The sequence below is a fragment of the Typha angustifolia genome, chromosome 4 (assembly GCF_048772165.1).
Source record: "Typha angustifolia cultivar Huaian chromosome 4, ASM4877216v1, whole genome shotgun sequence".
Classification (NCBI taxonomy): domain Eukaryota; kingdom Viridiplantae; phylum Streptophyta; class Magnoliopsida; order Poales; family Typhaceae; genus Typha; species Typha angustifolia.
Window position 1 is genome coordinate 10,080,629 of NC_133242.1, and position 23,325 is coordinate 10,103,953.

A 23,325-nucleotide genomic window follows, 5' to 3' on the forward strand; every position below is an offset into this window, starting at 1 on the left:
ATGTGATGAATATGTGGTTCGATCGTGATCGTAGATAAGGGTCAAAACAGATCTCTGTTCAGTAAAAATTAATATATATTTTTGTGATCATTACCCTTAACCACAGAGCTGGCGGGCCGAGCCCAGGTTTCGAGCTGAAGCTCAAAAGGGGCTTTCGGGCCAGAGAAATGGATCAGGTTTATGGGCTCTCAAAATTCAGGGGAGTGAGAAGGAGGCTGGAGGTGGTGCGTCGGCGGAGTATATGTGGGTTATAACGGGCTGGGCTTGGGCTGGAAAATGGGCCAGGCTTCTGGCTGGGGGGCAACAGGGTGGGCTAGTAGGGGTTAGTCTATATCTCCCGGCTCTAAGTCGAGTTTGGGTCGGGCTGAACCAGAGTCGAACTCAAACCAGGGTTATCAAGTCCAGTCAAGCAGTTTTAGGCAGGAGTTGGCGTGCTGGGCATTTTGATAAGTTCTACACTAACCTTCTAAACTATGAAAAACCTCTTTAACTCTCTAAGTCAAGCTTGGGTCGGGCTGAACCAGAGTTGAACTCAAACCAGGGTTATCAAGTCCAGTCAGGCAGTTTTAGGCAGGAGTTGGGCGCGTCTGGCATTTCGATAAGTTCTACACTAACCTTCTAAACTATGAAAAACCTCTTTAACTCTTTATCGGTGTTAACGAAAAACGTCAACTGATTATTTTACTCTTAACTTTTTTTCTCTAAAATAAAAGTAAGATAGTATCTGCAGTGGTTCTTAAAAGGCCTAAAATTGATCATGCAATACTTTATATGTCAATTTTTAAGTGGAAAATATAAGGTATTTGACTAACAGAAGGAATATTTTGGAGTGGATTTTTTTTAATAGTTAAAGGTGGTAAGATGTCATGAAAATAAATGAGTGGGTCGACGTAAAAATAACCAACAGTTCAATTCAATGGGTCTACATATAATTATCCCTTCTTTTGTACATGTACCCTTCGAGTAACACTCATTTATGTATTTATCACAATACTTACGTTATTTGCAGAAATACCGGTTAAAATCATTTTACCTTTCATGCAAACTTTTTACCTTCTTGAAAAATAGTCATGACTTGTTAGTGTTTGACAAAAATAAAATAAAAGTATTTGATAAATAAATTGTTATAGTAATTACTATCATATGATAAGTCATAAGAGTCGCTCTTTCTTTAAAAGAATGAGTTAAATATATAAAAACTAGATGATTTTAGGGGAACGATGTGTTTACCACATAATTCACTTTCTCCATCCAAAAATAAGAAAATAGTATACTTTTAAAGAACTAAGAAAATTTATCAAAAACATCATGCCTTTTTCTTTTTCTTTTTCTTTTTTTTTTCTTTGTTATTATTATTATTATTATTATTATTATTATTATTATTATTTTGAGAAGAGTGGATTATGCTTAGTTAAATTTATTGAATATGAAAAGAAAGAGAGAATGTACAAGGAGAAAGAGGGATCTAAGGCGAGAATGTTGAGTTAGAGAATTCTGGAGGGAAGGAAGGCATTCATCTCCTCTAAATTTGAGAGAGAGATATTTGAAAGCCTATAAAGGTTCTTGCCTCCTTACGTAACATATAGCATTTTTGCTTATTCCACGACAACTACCAAGGATACCAATTAAATAAATAAATATTTTGTACTATTTTTCCTTAACTGTGTTCCTTTTCTAATCCAACCAGAGATCCATGACAACATTTAGAAAATTTAGTGTCCCAATGGTCAAAAGAAAGGAGTTCCAAAATCGAAGTACAACAGGGCATTAGAGCAATAGATGGTGGATAGAGTCGAGTTCCTTGTCGCATAGGTGCCATCTAACCAAACCAATGAATAATATTTTTGGTAAGGAGGTCTCGCATGTGGATCTTATTAAGGTGGGGTAATCAAATAAACGTCTTTACTTTTGAGAGGATGGTGGTTCGCCAAAGGCTACCCACCTAGTCCAGCAAAATAACTCCAGAGGAGAGCACCCTAGCAAGAGAGTGGTGAGAATATATCAGAAGGGAAAAAGAGCCTCTAGGGCAAGATGATAAAGGAGGGAGCTGAAGAATTTGAAGAGGAAGTCCCACTCCACAACCACGAAAAGTCCCCACCCTTCTATGGTCTTTGAGAGAGGATATCGGGGAGCAAGTGATTTTGTTGTGAAGAGATAATGGCTAAGGAGAATCGATTAGTTATGGCACCTTTCGAGAACTATTTATTCACCCAGAAGCTGCTCTGGTGTCTAAGACCCAAGTCAAAGAAAACATTGACTTGTAAAGTCTCAATTATCTTATAAACACCTCTTGAGATAGTCAAACATCTTAAGAGGGAGTGTTCCTTAAGCGGGATTCTTCTTTAGTAGAACTTCACCACATCCTTTTTAGTGAGAGTTTTGGCCCTCGTAGCTTTCACCACTATTTTCCAAGAAAAGAATTGGTGGCTTTATATTTTGAACCACTAGACCTCTCAATTGCTTAGCCATGCAAACCTTAGGTCATACTCTTAGAGTGAAAACTAAGATTGAAGCTTTTCTCTTCTATAGAAAGACCCTCTTGGTAGAATCTATATGGAAGATTACCTTTGCTAGAGCTCAAAAATTGGAGAAGTAAGATCGAAGAGACGAGAGTTTGATCAAGGTAGAACTATCCATTATCAAGAGTGTTTTTGTTTTCTATGCTACTGGTTGTTTTTGCACTTATTAATAATGGGTTGCTAGTCCAAAGGACCCAGCAAACCCAGCTCCAATAAAACCCAAGTATCAGATTGGGAATCAACCCACTAAGCAACCAAAAAGATCATCTCAATAAGGGTCCCACCTCTAATGCAATGATCGAGAGGGATAGGAATCAAGATTTGTCCAAGTTGGTAGACAAATCTATCACTTGCTTGAACATCATTGCTACATACCTCAAGTTCGAAATAGAGTCTTCATTGGCTTCTAAGAGGAGGAAATATCATCAGTAACTAAATGATAGACTTTAAAATTTTCAGCAAAAGGCTTAGCACTTGAATGAGGTTGCTTAATCAAGAACCCTCTCACTTGAAAGATAGAGATGAGAGTGTGTCACTGGTTATTATAGATAAAAGACTTTTTCAACTCGACAAGGTGGATGTTTAGGTTTTATAAGCTATTAAAGACAAAAAAGAGGCCCCCCTTAATAGAGTCCCAAAAGCACTAGTAGAAAATGCTTGGGAAATCATTTAGGCCTAGGTTTTGATGTGACCTTCAAGGATGGAGATTATGAGAGGTGAGTTGGATTTATTATCAAAGATGAAAATGGCCACCTATTACAAATGGCAGAAGAACCGACAATTAGGGATTCATTCAGTTACTATAAAGTTTAAGCCATGTAGACGGGCTTGAGAGAAGCCTATGAAAAATGAGACTAGGTGATTATGGAGTTAGATGCCACAACTTTGATCATAATATTTAGAGTGAGAGATTTAGTCCGTGGTAGTTAAAAAATAATCCATAGCTACATAATTTTGTCATCTTTTAAGAAGATCAAATTTCTAGACATGTACAAAAAAGAGAATAGAGTAGCAAATTAGCTGGCTAAGCAAGAAAGAAAAACTGCCAGGAAAATTATTAAGGTAGGATGATAAGGTGCACTTAGAGTTGGATTCATTTTTGTCTCAAATAGAATAAGCACTGAATGGGCAAAGAAGTAATTATCAGGTGAGATCTCAGCCTATTATTAATCAAAAAAGATATAAAATAATATATATATATATATATATATATATATATATATATATATTTACCAACCAAAAAATAACTTTATTTTCCCTTTTAAATTTATACTTAAAAAGAAATAGTTCGCTGAAATCGGTCGCTTTCTAGCAACGAACACTATTACAAGAGGATAAATGTAAACAACCGAAAGCACTTTCAGCACATGCATCACACGTGCGCGGGTTCCCGAGAGCATAACTAGTCGCGAACTCCACCTGAGTTCCACTCCTGCCACTTGGGTTTAGGAAGCGATGGCATCGGTAATCTTTAGCAACTGTTCCCTCCTCTCCGACGCCACCGCCGTCGCGACCTCCCTCTCCTCCTCCTCCTCCACCGCTGACCTCTTCTCTCGCTCTCACCGTCTTCCTCGCCTCTCCTCTTCCCGATCTCGTCTCCTCTCCACCTCTCGCGGCAGGATCTCTTGCCGCACCTCCACTCCTTCCGCTCACTCCGTCGTCACTTCATCCAATAAAAGCAACGGTAGGGTCTTCTGTCATACACACATGCACTATCTCTCTTTCTCATCATCTTCATCTGGATTGTTGTCATTGATGATGTGATTGAGTTTGGATGTAGTTTGAAAATTTAATAACATTTGTGGAAATACGATTCTTAGTTTTTTTAGTGTTTAGTCGAAGGATAACAAAGAATGGAGTGTATTTTAAAGAATAAAACCTAAGCTATTGGGTATTTGCAATCAATAGAAGTGTTTCAGCAGTTATGCTCAAATTATATGTTCACACTTACAGGTTGTGATGTGACAAAAGTTATTCTGAATCTATGATCGTGTTATTTGGATTTCTTTTTCTGTTGTAAACTGTGACAGTTTACGCTTCTAATTTGTGCATTAGGGGTTTTGATGTGTATTCACTGCACGACAGTTAATTACATGTCTTGATAGGCCATAGAAATTGTGTAATGTGATTCTTGAGAAGTTCGAGATATCTTAGTAAGGAAAACCATATAGGTTTCTTAAGTTACACGGTGAAATATTCAAATTCAAGTTTTAAGAGAAGCAACCTTTCCTTCAAGAATGAAAAAACCCACGGTAAGTAATTGCATTAAAGCAGAGGGAATCTGTTGACTCTATGGTTGCTAAGACTTTCATTTTACTTCATGCAGCTAAATCAGGTCTGAAGGACTTTCTTCATATCAGCGATTTTGACAAGGATACGATCTTGAAAATGCTTAATCGTGCAGCAGAGGTTAAGGCATTGTTGAAATCGGGAGAAAGAGATTTTGTCCCATTCAAAGGAAAGACAATGGCAATGATATTTGCTAAGCCATCTATGAGGACTCGTGTTTCATTTGAGACAGGATTCTTCTTGCTTGGGGGTCATGCCATTTACTTAGGCCCTGACGACATTCAGATGGGCAAACGAGAAGAGACTCGTGATGTTGCTCGAGTCCTTTCCGGCTATAACGATATTATTATGGCAAGAGTTTTTGCTCACCAGGTACGATAATGAGTTGAATTGTCATGGTTCTTCAATTCCATTGTAAAATCCATTTCTATTAGTATTCATTTACTTCCTTATTAGCATTCATTTACATTTTCACCATTGTCTTTTTAGGGTTCTCAGTTCTCACATATTTTTTGAAAATATGGATATTTAAACTGATCTTAAGCTCATAGATACAAAATAGATTTGCAAAATATTAAGGTTCCCAGTTTGGCCCGATCTCGAGTGGTTTTGGCCAGGATTGGGATCGGCCTAGTTGATCCCGCCCGAAACGAGCGGGAGCGGTTGGATCTGATCGGACCCCACCCCCACTTGCCTCTCTTTCTCTATTTTCTCTCTTTTTCTCTTCTTTCTCACCTCTTCCATCGGCGACCAAGTAGATCTCTACATTCTTCGAGGAAGATCCAATGACCTCGACCTCTGGCAACCTCGGATTCCTTTTTTTCAGTTTTTAATTCATCTCTTATTCCCTCTCTCTTTTGATACGATCCTTCCTCGGCTATAGACTCTGATACCAGATTGATACGATCTTGCACGGAACTTTGAGATCAGATCCCGAAATATCCCGCCGTTGGATCGCTGTGAAATTTTGATATGTTGTAGGCCCGGAAAAGAGCTTTCCAATGGATCTAGTTTCAGGCGAATCGGAGTTGGGGATATCAAGATATCGTTCGTTTAGTGGACGAACGTCAGGATACTCTATTTTTGGATTCCGTGGATGAAGGCACGAAATCCTAGGTAATGGTGGATTGTGGAGGGCCGGTGTTATGGGGTGGCACCGGTGGAAAAGTGATGGTGGAAGGGTTATGGATGATGGAAAGGTTAGAAGCGCTGAATAAATTGGAAGAAGGGGGAGAAGAGGGCCACTCCTAAGGGACTAGGGTGATTGGCCTGTCGAGGGAGATTAGAAGCAGCGTCGCCGGGGAGATTGAGGGAACGGGAGCGAAGAAGATGAAGGAGGCAAGGCAAACTCAATTCTCAATAATCAATTATAATTTTGGTTGCCCTACACATCCTTTTATAGGCTAACCAACAACTCAAACTTATCCTAAAACACAATTTTCGCCGATCGCGTTCGAACTCCCCCGACCGCGTTCGAACGCACCGAATTGACTATTCTGGATTTGCGAACGCGATACAGGCGTTCGAACGCAAGTGCGAACGCGCCTGTCGGTTTTTGCGAACGCGACACAGGCGTTCGAACGCGCCTGTTGGTTTTTGCGAACGCGACACAGGCGTTCACAGCGCGTTCGAACGCGACTTACAGAAAACATATTTTAATGAAAAATAAATACTAAAACATGAAAATAAAATTCTCCTAAGGTAAATCCAAGCTCGAGACGACGTCGGTGAAGTCCGAATCATATCATCTTTCTCTTCCTACACTGAGTAGATTCGACGACCTCTACTATTGCTTTTGCGGTGAAGCAGCAACACCAGTTGCTGAGAGCCTAAGAGAGAGAGACGGGGGGGGGGGGGGGGGGGGGAGAAGGGAGAGAGAGAGAGAGTGGAGGAAAGAAGTAAAGAAAAAAATGAGAACTTTATCTCTGTGAGTAATTTTTAAGTAAGTTTTGAATTTTGAGAGGGGGGAGAGGAGAAAGAGCTCGATATTCATCAAAATTTTAAATTTTAAGTAAGTTAATATATTTTAAAATTTTTAGGCTTCATATATAAGTAATTTTATTTTCTGATTTTTCTCTCATTTTTTTTAAAATTTTTTAAAAAAATTCTGCATTTTAAGTAATATTTAGAATTTGACGTAATTAAAAAATAGTTTGATCCAATATAAGTGGTTGATATTGTCGATACTGATCCGATCCCGATACTGGGAACCTTGCAAAATATTCTTATTGGATTCCAAATATAATTTAATCTGTTCCATTTTTTCAACCATATGTACTTTTTGGATAATTTTGGATAATTTGCTTCTATAGTTATTGATATTACTTCTCAGCCATAGATATTTTGTAACTCTTCTTAGTTCTAAATCTTTGATTTGATTATGGCAGGATATTATGGATTTGGCTACATATGCTGCAGTGCCAGTCATAAATGGACTGACTGACTATAACCATCCATGCCAAATAATGGCTGATGCACTAACTATTCAAGAACACATTGGGCAACTTGAAGGAACTAAGGTTGTTTACGTTTTGAGCTATTGAATTGAGATATACCTCTAGTTAGGAGGGTTGTTTCTTCCCATTTTGATTATCTGATGTGAATTTTAGGTTGTTTATGTTGGAGATGGGAACAATATTGTGCATTCATGGCTCCTGATGGCATCTATAGTGCCTTTCCACTTTGTATGTGCTTGCCCAAAAGGCTTTGAACCAGATGAGCAGACTGTCGAGAAGGCAAGGAGTACAGGAATCAGCAAGATTGAGATAACACATGATGTAAAAGAAGCAGTAAAGGGTGCAGATGTGGTGTATTCAGATGTTTGGGCAAGCATGGGCCAAAAAGATGAGGCTGAATATAGAAAACAGCAGTTCCAAGGATTTCAGGTGTCCTTACATCTCAACTCTTCTTTGTTTCTTATTTGTTTAGGCCTAGCTGATTTCACATATACCAAAAAGGAAATATTTAAACAAGTGAAAATTTTTTTCTCACAGGTTGTAAGCTGTTTGATTCTTCTTCATCTTTAATACAACAAACTAATTAGAAGATTTTTGGCAAATAGCTGTCTCGACTATATGTCAAAACTCAAAACATTATATCTTGAAATATTTTCAATTTTGAACTATAATTTCGCTTATTTATTCAGACAAGTCTTTATGTCTTTCTTTGTTTAAATTCTAGTTAAATTGATATACATTATGCAATTTATTTGTGCACTTCCTCAGTTTTGCTTATTTTCAAATCTTTGATTTTTCTTTTCAATGAAGAGGTGGTTATCATGTTTTGTTGAAGAAAGTCAAGAAACCACATACGTTACAACCACCTCTTGTCAAAAACAACAATGATCACCACTACGTTACAAGCCTTTAGTTCCAACCATCTCCTTGTCAAAGGTTATATCTAAGGTTTCAAAAATCGGTATCGGGATCGGCCATTCGAAAAAACCATATGTATTGGCCGCCTGGAGTCAAATTCTCATCAATACGAGTTAAGGGAATGGCCTCTTGGCCCCTGATTTCCATCTGTATCAAATCAGACTATTTTAATTAAATAAAATTTTAAATATTATTTAAAAATGTTGAGAAATTTCTAAAAATTTAGAAAAAATTATAAGAAAATAAAAAATAATAATTATCCTCGAAGTGTCTGAGCTGTCTCACTCTCTTTCTTTTTATCTTTCCCTCTCTCTTCCTCACTCACACACACACTCTCTCTGACTCTCTCTTCCTCTTTCCCTTAGCTATTGTTAGCAGCAACTGTAGCAGGCAGCAGCTGACAACAGTTGCAACAGATATTGCAACCGATCCCACTTAGGATCGGTCGAAACTAGGAACTATGGTTATATCAATATATTTACATGCCTAAATTGTAGTTCCCAACTTAACGAAACATCAGGAATAACATAAAAGACTCTTGCACAATATTTCTTTCATCCAAAGATATACCGACATCTCTGTTCCTTTCTTCAACTTATTTTTCTATTCTTAATCATCTATGTCAATTAGATAAAATCAATGGTCATATTCTTTTCCTTTTTGAGTTTTAGTGGGTTACTAAAGTTTTTTCCTGTAAGAACTTTATTGGATTTGTAGTTCCTTTGTAGGATTTCAGATTTCTTGCATTGCCTTTTGCATTCTCAAAGGTTGAGGTGGCAAGCACAATTTCCACATAAGTAAAATATAGTAGTTAAAATTCTAGAAAAAGAATTAAAGGAATATGATATTATAAATGTTTCAACTTAGTTGTAATTCTGAGTGTTGAAGTAGTAAATAGTATTTTTTTTGTTCATCTGGTTGTTGTTACATAATGTAGGTTAAAGAAATAAGTAATCTTGAGCATAGGTACACTCCGAGGAAGTGATTCCATTTTATTTTAGCCTATAAGTTGGATATGTTAGTTTATTTGACATATCTTCTTATCATGTGATTTGTTCTTCAAGACCAAGGATTGACGTGCCATAGGCATGGTTTGTGCTGACCACTTGTTCGCACGGCATGTGGTGGCTATGTGTCAAGAACAGTAAAGGGGATGTTCTTATTTGTGTCGGTGTAATGGAGACTTACCTACCTCTGTCTCTAAACCACCTTTGCGTCGATGTCAAACGATGATCTTCCCATCCATGGTCTCTCACATCCAACCGCCCCTACTTTATCGCTGTTCTGTCAGCCAAATCATAAAAGGAGAGGGATGAAGAGATAGAAGAGATCTATTTCTTCTTAGTAGATTGTGACTATCCCTCATGTTCTGCTTAAAGCAGACCGTGAGAGATAAGTCATTATTCACTTATTTTTAGTGGATAGTTACCTCTCCACAATCCAATCATGAGAAATAAGTTATGCCCAGCTTTATTTTGACCGTGAGATTATTTAATGATTTGCTTCTCATTGTCAACTTCTCCATTGGTTCAATTGACCTTAGGTTTTCAAAAGCTTGGGAAAACAAGAATTGGAGGGTGCCAAGGCACTCCCTATGCCACGTGCCAGCACCCTACTAGTATGCCTTGTGTCAATCGGCACAGCAATCCATTTCCAGGACACTGATACCTTTTGCCTAATACTAGTATTAAAACACCTGCCACCCAAAGTTTCTACATAATAACAAAATAAAGACCCCACATTTTCACAAATAATACAATAAAAGAAACTCAAAATACCACAGGCCACAATAAGCCTCAAATACATATCCATACACCTCAATAGAATAAATGTCGGCGCAGGGGCTACAATCCATCTGACTTATTTACAACAATAAAATAAACGAAAGAGACTATAAGTAACTTTTCACCAGCTCCTCCACGGACTCATGGCCATCTACTAATCTGAAAAATATTTCTACCATAGGTAGTGAGCAGAAAGCCCAGCTATACACATCTACAGTCTAAAAGTAATGTAAGGAAAAATGTCATACAATATACATATATGCCAACATGCTCATAATATTGCATCAATACAACATATATATCATGCCCATATCTACAACTCACATATAATAATAAGGGAACACATGATGTGCATCGTTTAAATTATCAAATCCTTTCTCCCATGCTCCCACAAAGCATAACTATAAATTATCATCATATGCTCATCGAGTTATCCATCGTATCATAAAAACATACTCGTAAATCATCTCATACATCGAGGAGGGATAGACAACTAACGGTAATATTATCGGTACATGCCTAGCGATGCTGCATATGACTGGTTGTTTGTGACCAACAGACTAAGGACTCCAGTTGTAAGTCCATATCTCCCTCTCTAAAATTATCATCGCCCACAGCAGAATAGTTAAGAGCCTTCAGCTCATCACCGCTCACAGCAAACTAGTCAAGAGCCCTCAACTCATTAGTGGATGCTATAACCCTACATCATTGGGTACTGTTAGGTCTAAGACTCCTACCTCCCAATCATAGTTTCATATCATCAGTGTTTAGTCTCCGATAAGGCAGTGTGATCGCATGAATGCCATTCAGGCTAACAACCTTAGGCGTAGATGCACTCCGGTGCGGCGGAAAGAAGAAGAAAAGGAGAACGGCGGCTGCGGGGTGAGAGAGAAGAAAGAAAGAAGAAGAAAGGGAAGGGAGAAAATGGGTAAGGCAGGGCACATGCGCTCACTCTTTTTTTTTTTTAGGGGACGGGGTGTTACAGGTTTACTGCAAGAAGAAACTGAGCAACCATTTTGTGGAGTGAGCACTTCAATCATTTTGTGGTGCAGCGCAACCAAAACAATTTTAATAAACAGATCCAATCTCTTATGACCTTACACCAGTGAGTGAAGGATAAGATATTATGATTATGGTTTTCCTGTAAAGAGAGTTTTTAATCTTGAGTATATCTTCCAAACAATTGGAAGCATTTTTAAAATACAATATATGATTTTGCATATCTAAACCTGATGAAACATTGAGAGTTTTATCTATTGGCTATTTCAGGATTGTATACATATGAGAGAAGATATATTAGCAAACAAGTAAATCTAGTTCATGTCCATAAGGTAGAACTATTGATGGGAAATGGCTTGAGTTGTTGTGATGATGGAAGAAAAATTATGGTTCGAGTCTGGATGTTATTATATATGGGAAAGTAATGGAGTTGATAACCATGTTTTATTTGAACATGAGAATTCCAATTGGGGTGAAATGTTTATGGAAGTTAATTACTCTATCTGCATGATGAATGAGACCTCATCTTATTTATTTGGTAGGTCAGCTTCTATGCAAAGGAAAATGCTAGTATCTAGTTTTTTTGGTAATTTCGGCAAGGATTACATAGGTTATTCTGAGAAAATGTGTCTGTAATTGTCCACTGCTAGGGAGTTGCATGCATAAGGTTTGAAGAAGCTAGGAGTGCAGGGGTGTGTTTAACAGTTTAGCTAATGGATAATCAAGCCAGGCATAAGAGCTCCATTGTGTAACACGGTAATTACTGCATATTACCCACTAATTTGAAGATCACCGTCTGACCAATGATGTAAAACTTTCTTCAGTGTGCAACTTTGTGCCAAAGTTGTGTAGGACTAAGTGTACAAATGTTGATCATTAGAAGAACAATCATACACCACAGTTTCATCTTTGCTACAGATCAGATATCATTTTATTTTACTACACCTGCATTTTCTTTATGTATAAAAGAGATAGTGGATTGGTTAACTAGCATATCATGATACTTGCAGATTGACGAAGCACTGATGGAGATTGCTGGACCGAAAGCCTACTTCATGCATTGCTTGCCAGCAGAAAGGGGGCTGGAAGTTACAGATGGAGTCATTGAAGCTCCCAACTCTATTGTCTTTCCTCAGGCTGAGAACAGAATGCATGCACAGAATGCTATCATGCTCCATTTGCTTGGTCTGTGACCTTTTACTAGCTCTGAAAGTTGTAGTTAAAGAAGCTTGTGGATCCTGTCGGTTTACATTTATACCAAACATTTGCATTAGGATATTTCTAGATATGAGGCTCATCAAACTATGAGAAAGAAAGAGATGGAGTTATAAGTATTGACTGGAATCCTTGTTTTATTATCAGCTTAGTTGCTTAATGCTGACAGTTCCTCTTCCATTTCTTTCTTGCATCTCAATTTCATTTGATTCTGATTTAATTTTCTGAAACTTCCAGATTTTAAATTTACATCATTTTTTTTGCCATTCCTTCTCGTTTTAATTTTTTTCTTTCATGCATGTGCAGAAACTATTTTTAATCGACCCTGGCTCTCTATGTGTTTATGCTTGAAGGGGCTTTATGCCTTCACAAAGTAGACATGATGGTGTTGGCATACATTCATTCTATTTGTATCCTCGCCATACCTCATTTTATTGGTTTTATAGAAATTCGACGCATTCTTGTGATACCCCATTCATCTCTCATTGAGGTATCACAGAAATAAGGGGAGTCAGTCACCCAGTGGGGCAGTTGACGATAACGATGGCGCACTTTCCTCAGTTGGAAGGCCACTTCCTGAGTTAACAAAACGATCGTTGCAAGTTGCCCATCCTCACGACGATAATACGATCAAGAAAAAAGAAAAATTGAAAGGAAGTAGTAGATACAAACTACAAAGATAGATTTATTGCGATAATACAGTCTCAAGCGCGTGGGAACAGAAAGATGACATATAGTGCAAACGACGAAGGAAATACGTAATCTGAAGATGGATGATATGATACTGGATGAGCTGCTTACTTCTCCTTATACCACATTTGCCGAGGTATCAAATAAAAAAATTCATGTAAAGTTGGTCCAAGCAATTCAATTCCTTCTTTTATCCCCAGTGGAACGATATAAGTAACTGCAGCCAAAACTGGAATACAGACAGCAACGATAGTAGTATGAACTGGAGCTAGGACGGCGTATAGGCCTGAAGCAAATGCGATGACCATCAACGCAGCTGCCGCAATCATGAATAGTGTAGATGTCACAACGATGTCTTTATTGGCCGCAACAATGAGTTGTTTAGACGCCCCACTGCCGCGGAGCTCACGCTCCGTCATCGTCGTGGTCTCTGTCCTAGCAAAGGCAAGCCAAAATGTGGCTACTATAGAGAGGATAAATGCTAAGGCATCTGTGATGACGAATGCCTTGAAAGCAAATCGCGTTGCAAGGGTTGGTGTGCCATCAGCTTTGTAACCCCCAGGCATGGTGAAAGCTGCAGCAAATGTTACTGTGGTAATCAGCACAGAGCAAACAATACGGCTTTCGGCTCTCAACTGTAATCCTTCTTCTTCAGATACTGCCTCAGTTTTATTTTCAATGTCATTGTCATGTTGGGGGTGGTGAAGCGAATAAGGACTAGGGAGACCTCCCCTCTGCGCCGCCCAATATTTATGTAGCCAATCCCGTGCAGACTAAGACAAAGAATAAAAAATAAAATAAAAAATAAAAATAGAAGAATTGGAATCTAGTTGATAATATAAAAATTACTGTTTTCTAACTGTGTACGATCCTATTAGACACATTTGTTATTTAAAATATAAAATCTCCATCGGTTTAAATCAAGTTTAATTATATTTTTAATTTTAAAAATAAAAATCATCGTTATCTAACGGCTTAAAATTTGTAGAGTTATTGGTAAGTTAATAAAGAGAGATTAATTACCATCTGATTGACGAAGCTAAATTTAAACAAATCCGAAAGTGCTAAAACCGGACTTGCTGTGCTCTGGAAATTCGAGTGTATTCTTCTCATCTGCACCAGAAGATTTATAGTAGAAACACTCTTTCGACTCTCTACAGCTAGATGTAGAGGTGTATTGCCATCAAAATCAGCAGCATTCATCAATTCCGAAAGTGCTGGCTTAAAGGTAAGAGGATAGACTGCCCGCCAGTTTTTACCTTCAACAGCAACGTGAAAGAAATTTCTTCCTTTATCGTCCAGTAACTCACATGAATCGGGACATTTTAACATCAGCTCATCAATTATCGCAGTTCTCCCCATGATAGCAGCAACATGGATAGGATAAGAGCCACTTGAATCCGAGATGTACGCCAGGGAAGGATCATGTTTCAATAATAGTTTTGCAATTTGACGATCTCCAATCGATGCTGCATAGTGGAGAGGTGTGGCCCCTGAGTTATCAGCCTTTTTTTTAAGCTCTAGATCCCACTGCAAGATTTCTTTTGCGATTTCTGTCAAATACGATCTCTTTCGTCAACATTTACGTGAATAATACTTCTTCCATCAGTTAGGTTTTCCCTATTTTGGTTGATTTCAAAGTTTTGTGTCCACAATAGATATGCCCATTAAAACTAAGTAAGTTAAAGAGAAAAGGTTCTAGCTAGGTGGTTGGGAGATGGGAGAGATACTTTTTTCTGCCTTTGCCGTAACCAGAGAAGAGAAAGGTCTGCCAAGGCAAAATTTTCTTTCTTTTTCGTACAATACTTTGCATTACTCAGTTGAACGAATGCATCACACAAAAGAAATACGTAGAAAACGTACCATAGCCTGAGGAGCATCCAAAGAAGCGGCTTTCCCAGGGATCTGCTCGTCTAGGACGTGTTAATACCTCTGAAAGATAACGTGGGCTGTAGAGAACCGCAGCATGCAAAGCAGTTTGCCCATTTGGTCCGGCGTAGAACGTTGATTCTGCTTCGTGAGGAGAATGTTGTCTGAACTCTTGAACTAATGCAAGAGATCCAGAAAGGACAGCCATGTAAAGAGGAGAAATACCCTTACCGTCCAGCATACCTGCCAACTCGCCATCAGCTGAGATCAGCGAGTTCGCCACATTGGCATGGCCATTTTGTGCTGCCTCATGTAAGGCAGTCCTTCCATCCCGTCTCCTTGCCCTCAGCATCCTTGTCTTCAGTTCGACTCCGCCCGCGCTATCAGCATTCGCGATCATCGCGGTGACGATCTGGTCATGCCCGGCCCTCGCAGCACAGTGCAGTGGCGTCTCCCGCAGCTGATTGCATGCCACCAAGAGGGAACTCTTTCTACTGCATATCAACTGAACGAGCTCCAGGTCTCCATTGCTCGCAACTATATGGAGGGATGTGTTCCCCCCTATGGTAACACCTCGAAGGCAACTGGTTCTATCTCGTGCCGTGTCGTTATCAGGAGCAACATTAATTGCAAAACTCTGAGTTTCTCCTCTAGAAGTTCTTTCTTCAGATTCAAGAATAATCTCTCTCGCAAGCCTCGTATTCCCACTTCTTACTGCTTTCAGGAAATCACCATTCATGCGAATGTTCTCGGGCCCAAATTCTACTTGGGTTAATTCGTCATGTCCAGCTTCTCCAGCACCTGCTATTGCAGCAGCCATTGTACGTATGTTATTATAATTTGTCTCCTAGAGCTCACGATATAAGTGAAGCGCGCACTAGGTGGCGAGACAATAGAAAACTAATAGAAAAGATTAGAGAAACCATATTTTAATTTATTTAGATTATTCTACATGTACGAGACCAGAAGAGACAGTTCTTGATTGCCAGCTGTCAATAACACATCTAGATCTAGATCCGGATACAGATCTAGTCAGGAAAGTTCTTCAAAAAATGAAACTTCCAAAGATGATGCCACGGCATTGGACAATCTTCGGCGCTTAGCGAGCAATTCTTTCTTCATCGCTTTCCATCTTGCTGTCGTTGTTCAATCTCTTAAATTCTTTATCATTCAATCAACAAAGAGTCACATATGAAATTACTTAATTACCTCTAGAAGTCTATTTCACTTAGAACAATGAGAGAATCAAAATAAAAACACAAGGCCATAAATAAATACAACGATTTTAATGTGGAAAGATCCCTTATCAATCAAGGGTTAAAAAACCACGAATCTCTTCTATGAGATTAAACCAAACACTATAGAACAACAGTTATAAAACACGTACACAATTTGATTGTTATTACCGACAATCTTTTTGTTAGAACCATAATATATATATATATATATATATATATATATATATATATATATATATATATATATATATAATTGGGGGTTGAGAGAGGAGGATGCACGTGCCGCCCCTCCCCTCTCCCTCTCCGGCACACGATGAGGTGCTGATAAGGGGGGATTTCATCTAATCTGAATCAGATAAATTTGATCCTCTTCTAATCTATAAATTAAACCCTAATCCTCTCTCTCCTCAACCCCTCCCCCAACCTTCTTTTCCTCCATCGTTTTCTTTCTCTTCTCTCCGTCGGAGTCATCGTTGTGGGATTAGATCGTCGGAGCATCGCCGGAGGATTTTAGGACCACCACACTCCTCCCCGGTGAGCCCTCTCTCATTCCTCTAGTTTAATTTAAATTTAAATAGGTAAATAAGAAATACCTAATTCTCAGAATTCTGCCTCGTCGGCAAATCTGGCCGGCTGGCGGCTTCGGGTCGCAACCGCATCGTCACTGGAAACTTCATGCTCCAAGCCGGTGTCGATGATGTCTTCTAAGGAGCCCTCGTGGCTCCGATTGACGTCGACTCCTACTAACTTTTCCTCTAGCCATTGAGTAAGATTAGAGTCACTCGAGCAAAAATCCAGGAATCTTTTCCCTAATCCCGCCAGAGTCACTTAATAGCATGTTGCTGTTAGAATCCAGATTTGGAATGATTGGGAGTAAGAAAATTATAAAAATTTAGGACGAAATAAAATTATGAAAAAATAGAAGAAATGGAATCTAGTTGACAATATGTGTTAGAATATAAAATATAAAAATGATTGTTTTCTAACCGTTTAGGATCCTAACAGACACATCTGGCATTTAAAATATAAACCTCCACTAGTTTAAATCAAGTCTACTTATTGGGCCCATCAAAATATTTTAATTTAAAAGTAAAGAAGAGTGTTATAATATAAAATATAAAAATAGAGTTATTGGTAAGTTAATAAAGAGAGATTAATTACCTTCAAGTTGATGAAACTTTGAGCCAAAAGTGAAAAAACCGAGATGCTATGCTCTTGTAATCAATTCTCGATTCTATTCTTCTCCTCTGCACCGGATGATTCACAGTAGTAACTCTGTTTGTATTCTCTACAGCTAGATGTAGAGGTGTATTCCCATCAAAATCAGCAGGATTCATCAATTCCGAAAATGCTCGCTTAAGCCTAAAATGAGAGACTGTCGACCAGTTTTACTTTCAACAACAACGTGAAAGAAATTTCTTCCTTTATCGTCAAGTAACTCACATGAATGTGGACATTTTAATATCAGCTCATCAATTATCTCAATTCACATGATTTCGATCCCACTGCAAGATTTCTTGTGCGATCTCTATCAAATACGATTTCTCTCGTCAAAATTTACGTGAATATATAATACATGTTCCATCATGTAGGTTTTCCCTATTTTGGTTGATTTCAAAGTTTTGTACGTGGAGCTGTCCACAATAGATATGGTCATTAAAACTAAGTTAAAGAGAAAAGGTTCAAGCTAAAAGGTTCAAGCTAGGTGGTTGGGAGATGGGAGAGAAACTTTTTTCTGGCTTCGCCATCATCAGGTCGGAGGAGGGATCACTAGAGAAAGGTCTGCCAAGATGAGTTTTTCTTTCTTTTCCTTGCAGTACTTTCATTACTCAGTTGGACGAATGCATTACACAAAAAAAAAAAAAAAAAAAAAAAATAGAAACGTACTGTATCCTGAGGAGCATCCAAAGAAGTGGCTTTCTGAGGGCCCTGTGTTGTGCTAAAATACAAATGAGTGGAAGGTAGCGAACCCTTCACCCTCAAATATTGCAATGGAATAGTAATGGACAAGAACAACCAATTTAGAGAAAACCATAATATGATGTTAATAGTAGAGGAATAGCAACCAAACATTTCTAGACAAGTATTAGGTACCCTATTGCAACTAATCTCAAATAATAAAGACAACAGAGAGAGAGAGACAAAATTTACGTGATACGACAATATGCCTACATCTACGGGTGGAGCGAGACTTTAATCCACTAATCAAATCACTAAATACAAAGAGCTTCTTCAACTCTAATCTCTTCCACAATAATGGTGGCTAGCCCTCTTGATTTTTCTCTCAAGCATAAAACCCTAAAAAATCACAATTTAAATTTATAGGGCTGACGTAAACTGAAGAAATACCGCGAAGCATTAGAACGCCCGTGGGCCTGTTCGAACGCTTGTGATAAACAATCCCGCAAAACAGGAGGGCATTTGAATGCCTATGGGACTATTCGAATGCCTGTAGAGTGCAAAACTTCTCAAACTTTTGCGTTCGAACACCATCAAGACCGTTGAAACGCCCCAGCACATGAAACTTGAAACTCTTGATATGAGCCAAACTTTAACAATTCTCCACCTTGGCGAGAACATTAAGGCTGCAACAAATTAATTTCTTTCACTGCAAAGTGACTAAATCTCCCAAAATGCATTGCTTGCAAATTCTAGTCCTAAGATGCCAAATCCAAAATTAGTCAAATATGAGTGACATTGATCAAGTCCAAACAATGTTGGAACTTGACTTTCATCACCACTTTTGTCAACATATCTCCGAGATTATCTGCAGTCCCAACTTTGCAAAGAAAAATATTCTTTTCCTCCAAACTTTCCCTCACAGAGTGAAATTAGGCATCAATGTACTTTGTCCTACTATGATGAACTTGGTTTTTCGCCAAACAAATTGCACTTTGGCTATCATAATATACCTCCATTTGCTCTTAATATACACCTAAGTCATTGGTCAAGCAATCAACCAAATAATCTCCTTTATAGCCTCTGTTGTTGCCATATACTCTATCGCCATGGTAGATAGAGCAACCATCGACTGCAAAGTAGACCTCTAACACACCGGTCCTCTAACAAGTGTGAATACATATCTGGTAGTAGATCTGCGCTTATTCAAATCACCTATATAGTTTGAATCTACATATCCAATAAGATATAGACCAAGTCTATCATCCTTTTATAAATTTCAATCCAACTCCCAAAATACCATGAATGTATCTCAAAATCCACTTTATTGTCTGCTAATGCTCATTTTCCGAGCATGTATATATCTGCTAATGGCTTGTGAAATATCCAGTCTAGTGCATACCATCGCGTACATCAGGCTCCCAACTGCGCTTATATATGTGCTCCGTGACATAGCTGCACTAAGTCTATCAATATCAAACCACTATAGAATCATCTTCAAATACTATTCTTGTATCATGCATACTATCCCCTTTCTTTTATTTCTTTTAATTTTCATGTTGAGTATTTTTTTAGCTTCTTCTAGATCCTTTATTTCAAATTATTTATGCAATTGGAGCTTCACTTTATCAATCTCCACCTTGCTCTTAGATGCTATAAATATATCATCAACATATAAGAGTAAATAGATAAATGATCTATCTTGAAGCTTTTTAAAATAGACACAATGATCATAATGGCTTTTCTTGATTTTTGCCTCCGTATAAATTGATCAAAATATTTATCCCATTGCCTTGGAGTCTGCTTTAGGCTATATAAGGACGTCTTCAATTTGCAAACTAAATCCTCCTTCCTACTTACTTTGAATCTTTCAGGCTAGGACATGCAAATATCCTCCTCCAAATCGGATCTTTATGTCCATCTGAGTTAGCTCTAGATCAAATTGAGCTACCAAAACTAGTAAAATCTTAATGGAGGAATGTTTCACCGTTGGAGAAAATACTTCATGATAATTAATCCCCTTCTTTTGTGCATATCCATTTGCCATCAATCTAGCTTTGAGTTTAACTCCGCCTTTCAATTAGTGATCTTCCCTCTTGGCATATATCCATTTGCACCCAATTACTCTCTTTCCTTTAGGAAGTTGCACCAAGTTCTAAGTCCTATTATTATCAAGAGTTTTCATTTCATCATTCATTGTCACTCTCTAATCCGCACTTTCGGTGTTTTTAATGGCTTTTTTGAAGGTAGTGAGAAAGTTTTCATCAACAACCGGAAGTGCATAAGCCAGCATATCAGAAAAGTGTGCCGGCCTCCTAATCTCTCTTATTGGCCTTCTAATTGTAATGGAGTCCTGTTCATCTGTCTCCGGCTCCAATGTGTCACCCTCCTGCAAATTTAATTCTTCTTCTTCATTTACCTTCCCTGAAAATATATCTTGTAGCGGACTTGTATTTACCTCAAACTCCACCTGCTATGGAACCTCTCCAACACTTCCATCAACCGGACTATCAGACTTTTGACTCTGCTTCAGCATAGATAATTCATCAAATATAATATCCTTGCTAACAATCACTTTCTTCAATTTCAGCCTCCAAATCGAAAATCCTTTTACACTAATGCTAAAGCTCAAGAAGATGCCCTTCTTGGCTCTAAAATCCTATTTGCTCTCCCTGACATGGTAATATGCAAGACAACTAATAATATGTAGGGAATTACAATTTGAAACAAGTTTGCCAGACCATACCTCCAATGAGCTTTTCCCATTGTTTGCGGATGAAAGTAACTGGTTGATGAGATGGCATGTATAGCTCACAGCCTCAGCCTAAAACTCCTTACCCAACCTTGGATTGGAGAACATACATCGTACCTTCTCTAGAAGGGTACGGTTAAGACGCTCAGCCACACCATTCTGCTGAGATGTTTCTCTAATTGTGAAGTGTCGCTATATTTCTTCTGATTTGCATAACTTTATAAAATGATCCGATGTGTATTCACCACCTTTATCTGATCTGAGCTTCTTGATCTTCTTGCTAGTTTGATTGTTAATCATCTTTTTTTAATTTTGATAAATTTTCATCACTTGATGCTTGTGATGCATAGTGTACACCCAAGACCTTCTAGAATAGTTATATATAAAAGTATCTTCCGGGTAGGTCCCCAAAAATATGTATGAATATAATCCAATATACCCTTGGTTCGTTGCATTCCAACAGCAAACTTGATCCTTGTTTGCTTGCCGATAACACAGTGTTTGCAAAAATTTCAGTTTGAGACTCTTCACGCACTTTGGCAATCCTTGACTTGACAAGCGTTGCGATACTTTTTCTCTAGGATGCCCAAACCTCATATGCCATAATCTAGTAGTGTTAGCCGCATTAATTGAATTACTTGAAGCCATGGCTACACCACCAATATCCGTAGAACCATGCAAAAAGTATAGATTTTTTCTTCTTATACCCTTCATTACAACTAAGGCTCCTAAAGAAACTTTCAATCTAGTAAGAGCTTAATGGTTTACTTGGTTAGTGTTGATGGTGTCGTGCAAAAATCTAAAAGGTGAAGGGCAGCGGAAGTAATTCCTAGTCATCCACAACTCAATCCAATAGGAATAGCAATAGTTTAGATTAAAACAAATATTAACAAGGCTAATATCAATACCCCATGAAAAATCTACAATCAAGATGCTAAATATAGGGAACTTTAAATACTCAAGCTAATCACAAATAAGAATTCCAAATATATGCAAATCATAAAAAAGAAAGAATGAGAGACGAAATTTACGTGATTCGACAATGTGCCTACATCTAAGGGCAATGCAAATCTTCAATCCACTGGTAAAGATTTCAAGCCTCCAATCTAGTAGAAATGTAAATACAAAAGGTTTCCAAGCCTCCAATCTCTTCCAAATATAATAGAGGAGTGCTCTCTTACGGAGCTCTCTCCTCTTGCAAAACCCTTTCTCATATTTTCTCTCTTAATTTGCCCTAAAACCCAACAAAATGTATTTATAGGCATGATTTGGAGGAAAGAAATCAGCAGGTCGTTCAAATGGGTGAACGACGTTCGAACACCCGTGCACCGCTACATCTAATTCCGCAGACTGTTCGAATGGGTAGACAACATTCGAATGCCAATGCAATGAAACATGCTTGTTTTCTATAGCAAGTTTGTTTAGTAAGATGGGTGTTGCTAGTAAAATGAAGTTTTGCACTGATATTTAGGTTCGCAATTAGATTCCCAAATCTTTTTTTGATATTGCTTGGGATGCCAATATTCACATTTCTGATGCTTGGACTAGTAGTGCTGACATTTTTCTTATCAGAGAAGCCTAAATGATATATTACTAATTGAGGAGTAGAACTATTATTGCTTGCGTGTTGAACTTTCTGTCATTTATACGGTCAAATCTTTATACCAGTTTCTTAACAATGGTGATAGAATCTATAGGTTATGGAAGATGTAAATTTTGCTCAAGGTGAAAGTGTTTTTATGGATAGCTTATAAGAACAAGATTTTATTTAAAGATAATCTTTTGAAGAGAAACTGAGGAGAGGATTCGAAGTGTAGTTATTGTAGAAAAGATGAGAGTGTTTCTCACCTTTTCTTGAGATGTACTAATGTTAATTAAAGGGATTATCAAGGGTGCTAGATTCTTTTGGGAAAACTTTGCTAGCCCAAAGACTTTGAGAGAAATCTAGATGATTGGTAAGGTGCAAGAGGATGTCAAAGGAGAAGAAATGCTGGTGGAAAAATATGGTGGCCACATGTATCTAGTGTAACAGATCATAACAAATGTCAAACTCAAGTTACATACCTGGAGTCAGCTACAACAACCTAACAACCCCCTTGATATATTCTTTCTGTTAGGATTCAACCATTAAAATATTATATTCTTTTGTATTATTCAAAGTTCACTATAAGTGGAGTACATTACGTGTAAGTTCTCTATAAATACTGCAATGAAGCTAGCTCTAAAGCATTGAGCATTCGAACACATTTTCCTACTTTGACATCTAGTGCACTTGGTTGGACAGGAAACATTATTGGGAGCTAGTTTATAGAATTAACTCCACGTTTCTTGTTGAACAACAACTAAGAAAGCGGAGGCCCAAAAGAGTGCTAACCTACTGCTGCAAGAGGACACGCAACAACTAGAAAGGATGATGGAGATTGGATCTTATTCCCTATCTTTTGTGTTCACTGTTCTCTCGTCTTTGGTTGAAACTATTTTATGTTTTGTTGAAGCTTATGTTATGTAGTGTGGTGTATATCTGTGTTTGGTGCACTCTTGAATAGACCAATAAATCAGATTTTAATTTTAAATCACTTGAGTTGATCGAATTTACCTTCTTTTTTTCGTACGTCGCTAATTATATTGGAATGTTGCAAGTTTTCACACTGCTTTCAATCCCGGTGTTGACGTTAATTTATGGATTCGTTAACTCTA

The 23,325-nt window shown here is 38.0% G+C and overlaps 2 protein-coding genes across 4 annotated transcripts; one reads left to right on the forward strand and one right to left on the reverse strand.

Annotated features, from left to right (window-relative positions):
• The first annotated feature begins 3,933 nt into the window (after positions 1-3,933).
• Positions 3,934-12,358, forward strand: LOC140759614 (ornithine carbamoyltransferase, chloroplastic). Its single transcript, XM_073096221.1, has 5 exons — positions 3,934-4,203; positions 4,846-5,180; positions 7,196-7,327; positions 7,418-7,693; positions 11,976-12,358. Exons 1-5 carry the CDS (start codon positions 3,975-3,977, stop codon positions 12,156-12,158), a joined length of 1,155 nt encoding a protein of 384 aa, XP_072952322.1. The 5' UTR covers positions 3,934-3,974; the 3' UTR covers positions 12,159-12,358.
• Positions 12,359-12,778: 420 nt separating this feature from the next.
• On the reverse strand, positions 12,779-15,624 carry LOC140759270 (protein ACCELERATED CELL DEATH 6-like). 3 transcript variants are annotated; one of them, XM_073095783.1, is made up of 4 exons: positions 14,983-15,624; positions 14,734-14,880; positions 13,894-14,423; positions 12,779-13,643 (listed from the first exon to the last, which is right to left on the reverse strand). In XM_073095783.1, exons 1-4 carry the CDS (start codon positions 15,557-15,559, stop codon positions 12,978-12,980), a joined length of 1,920 nt encoding a protein of 639 aa, XP_072951884.1. In that variant the 5' UTR covers positions 15,560-15,624; the 3' UTR covers positions 12,779-12,977. The 3 variants fall into 3 exon arrangements, with proteins under 3 accessions (XP_072951884.1, XP_072951883.1, XP_072951881.1); XM_073095782.1 differs by having other exon boundaries at positions 14,971-15,624; XM_073095780.1 differs by having other exon boundaries at positions 14,734-15,624.
• Between the last annotated feature and the right edge of the window lie 7,701 nt (positions 15,625-23,325).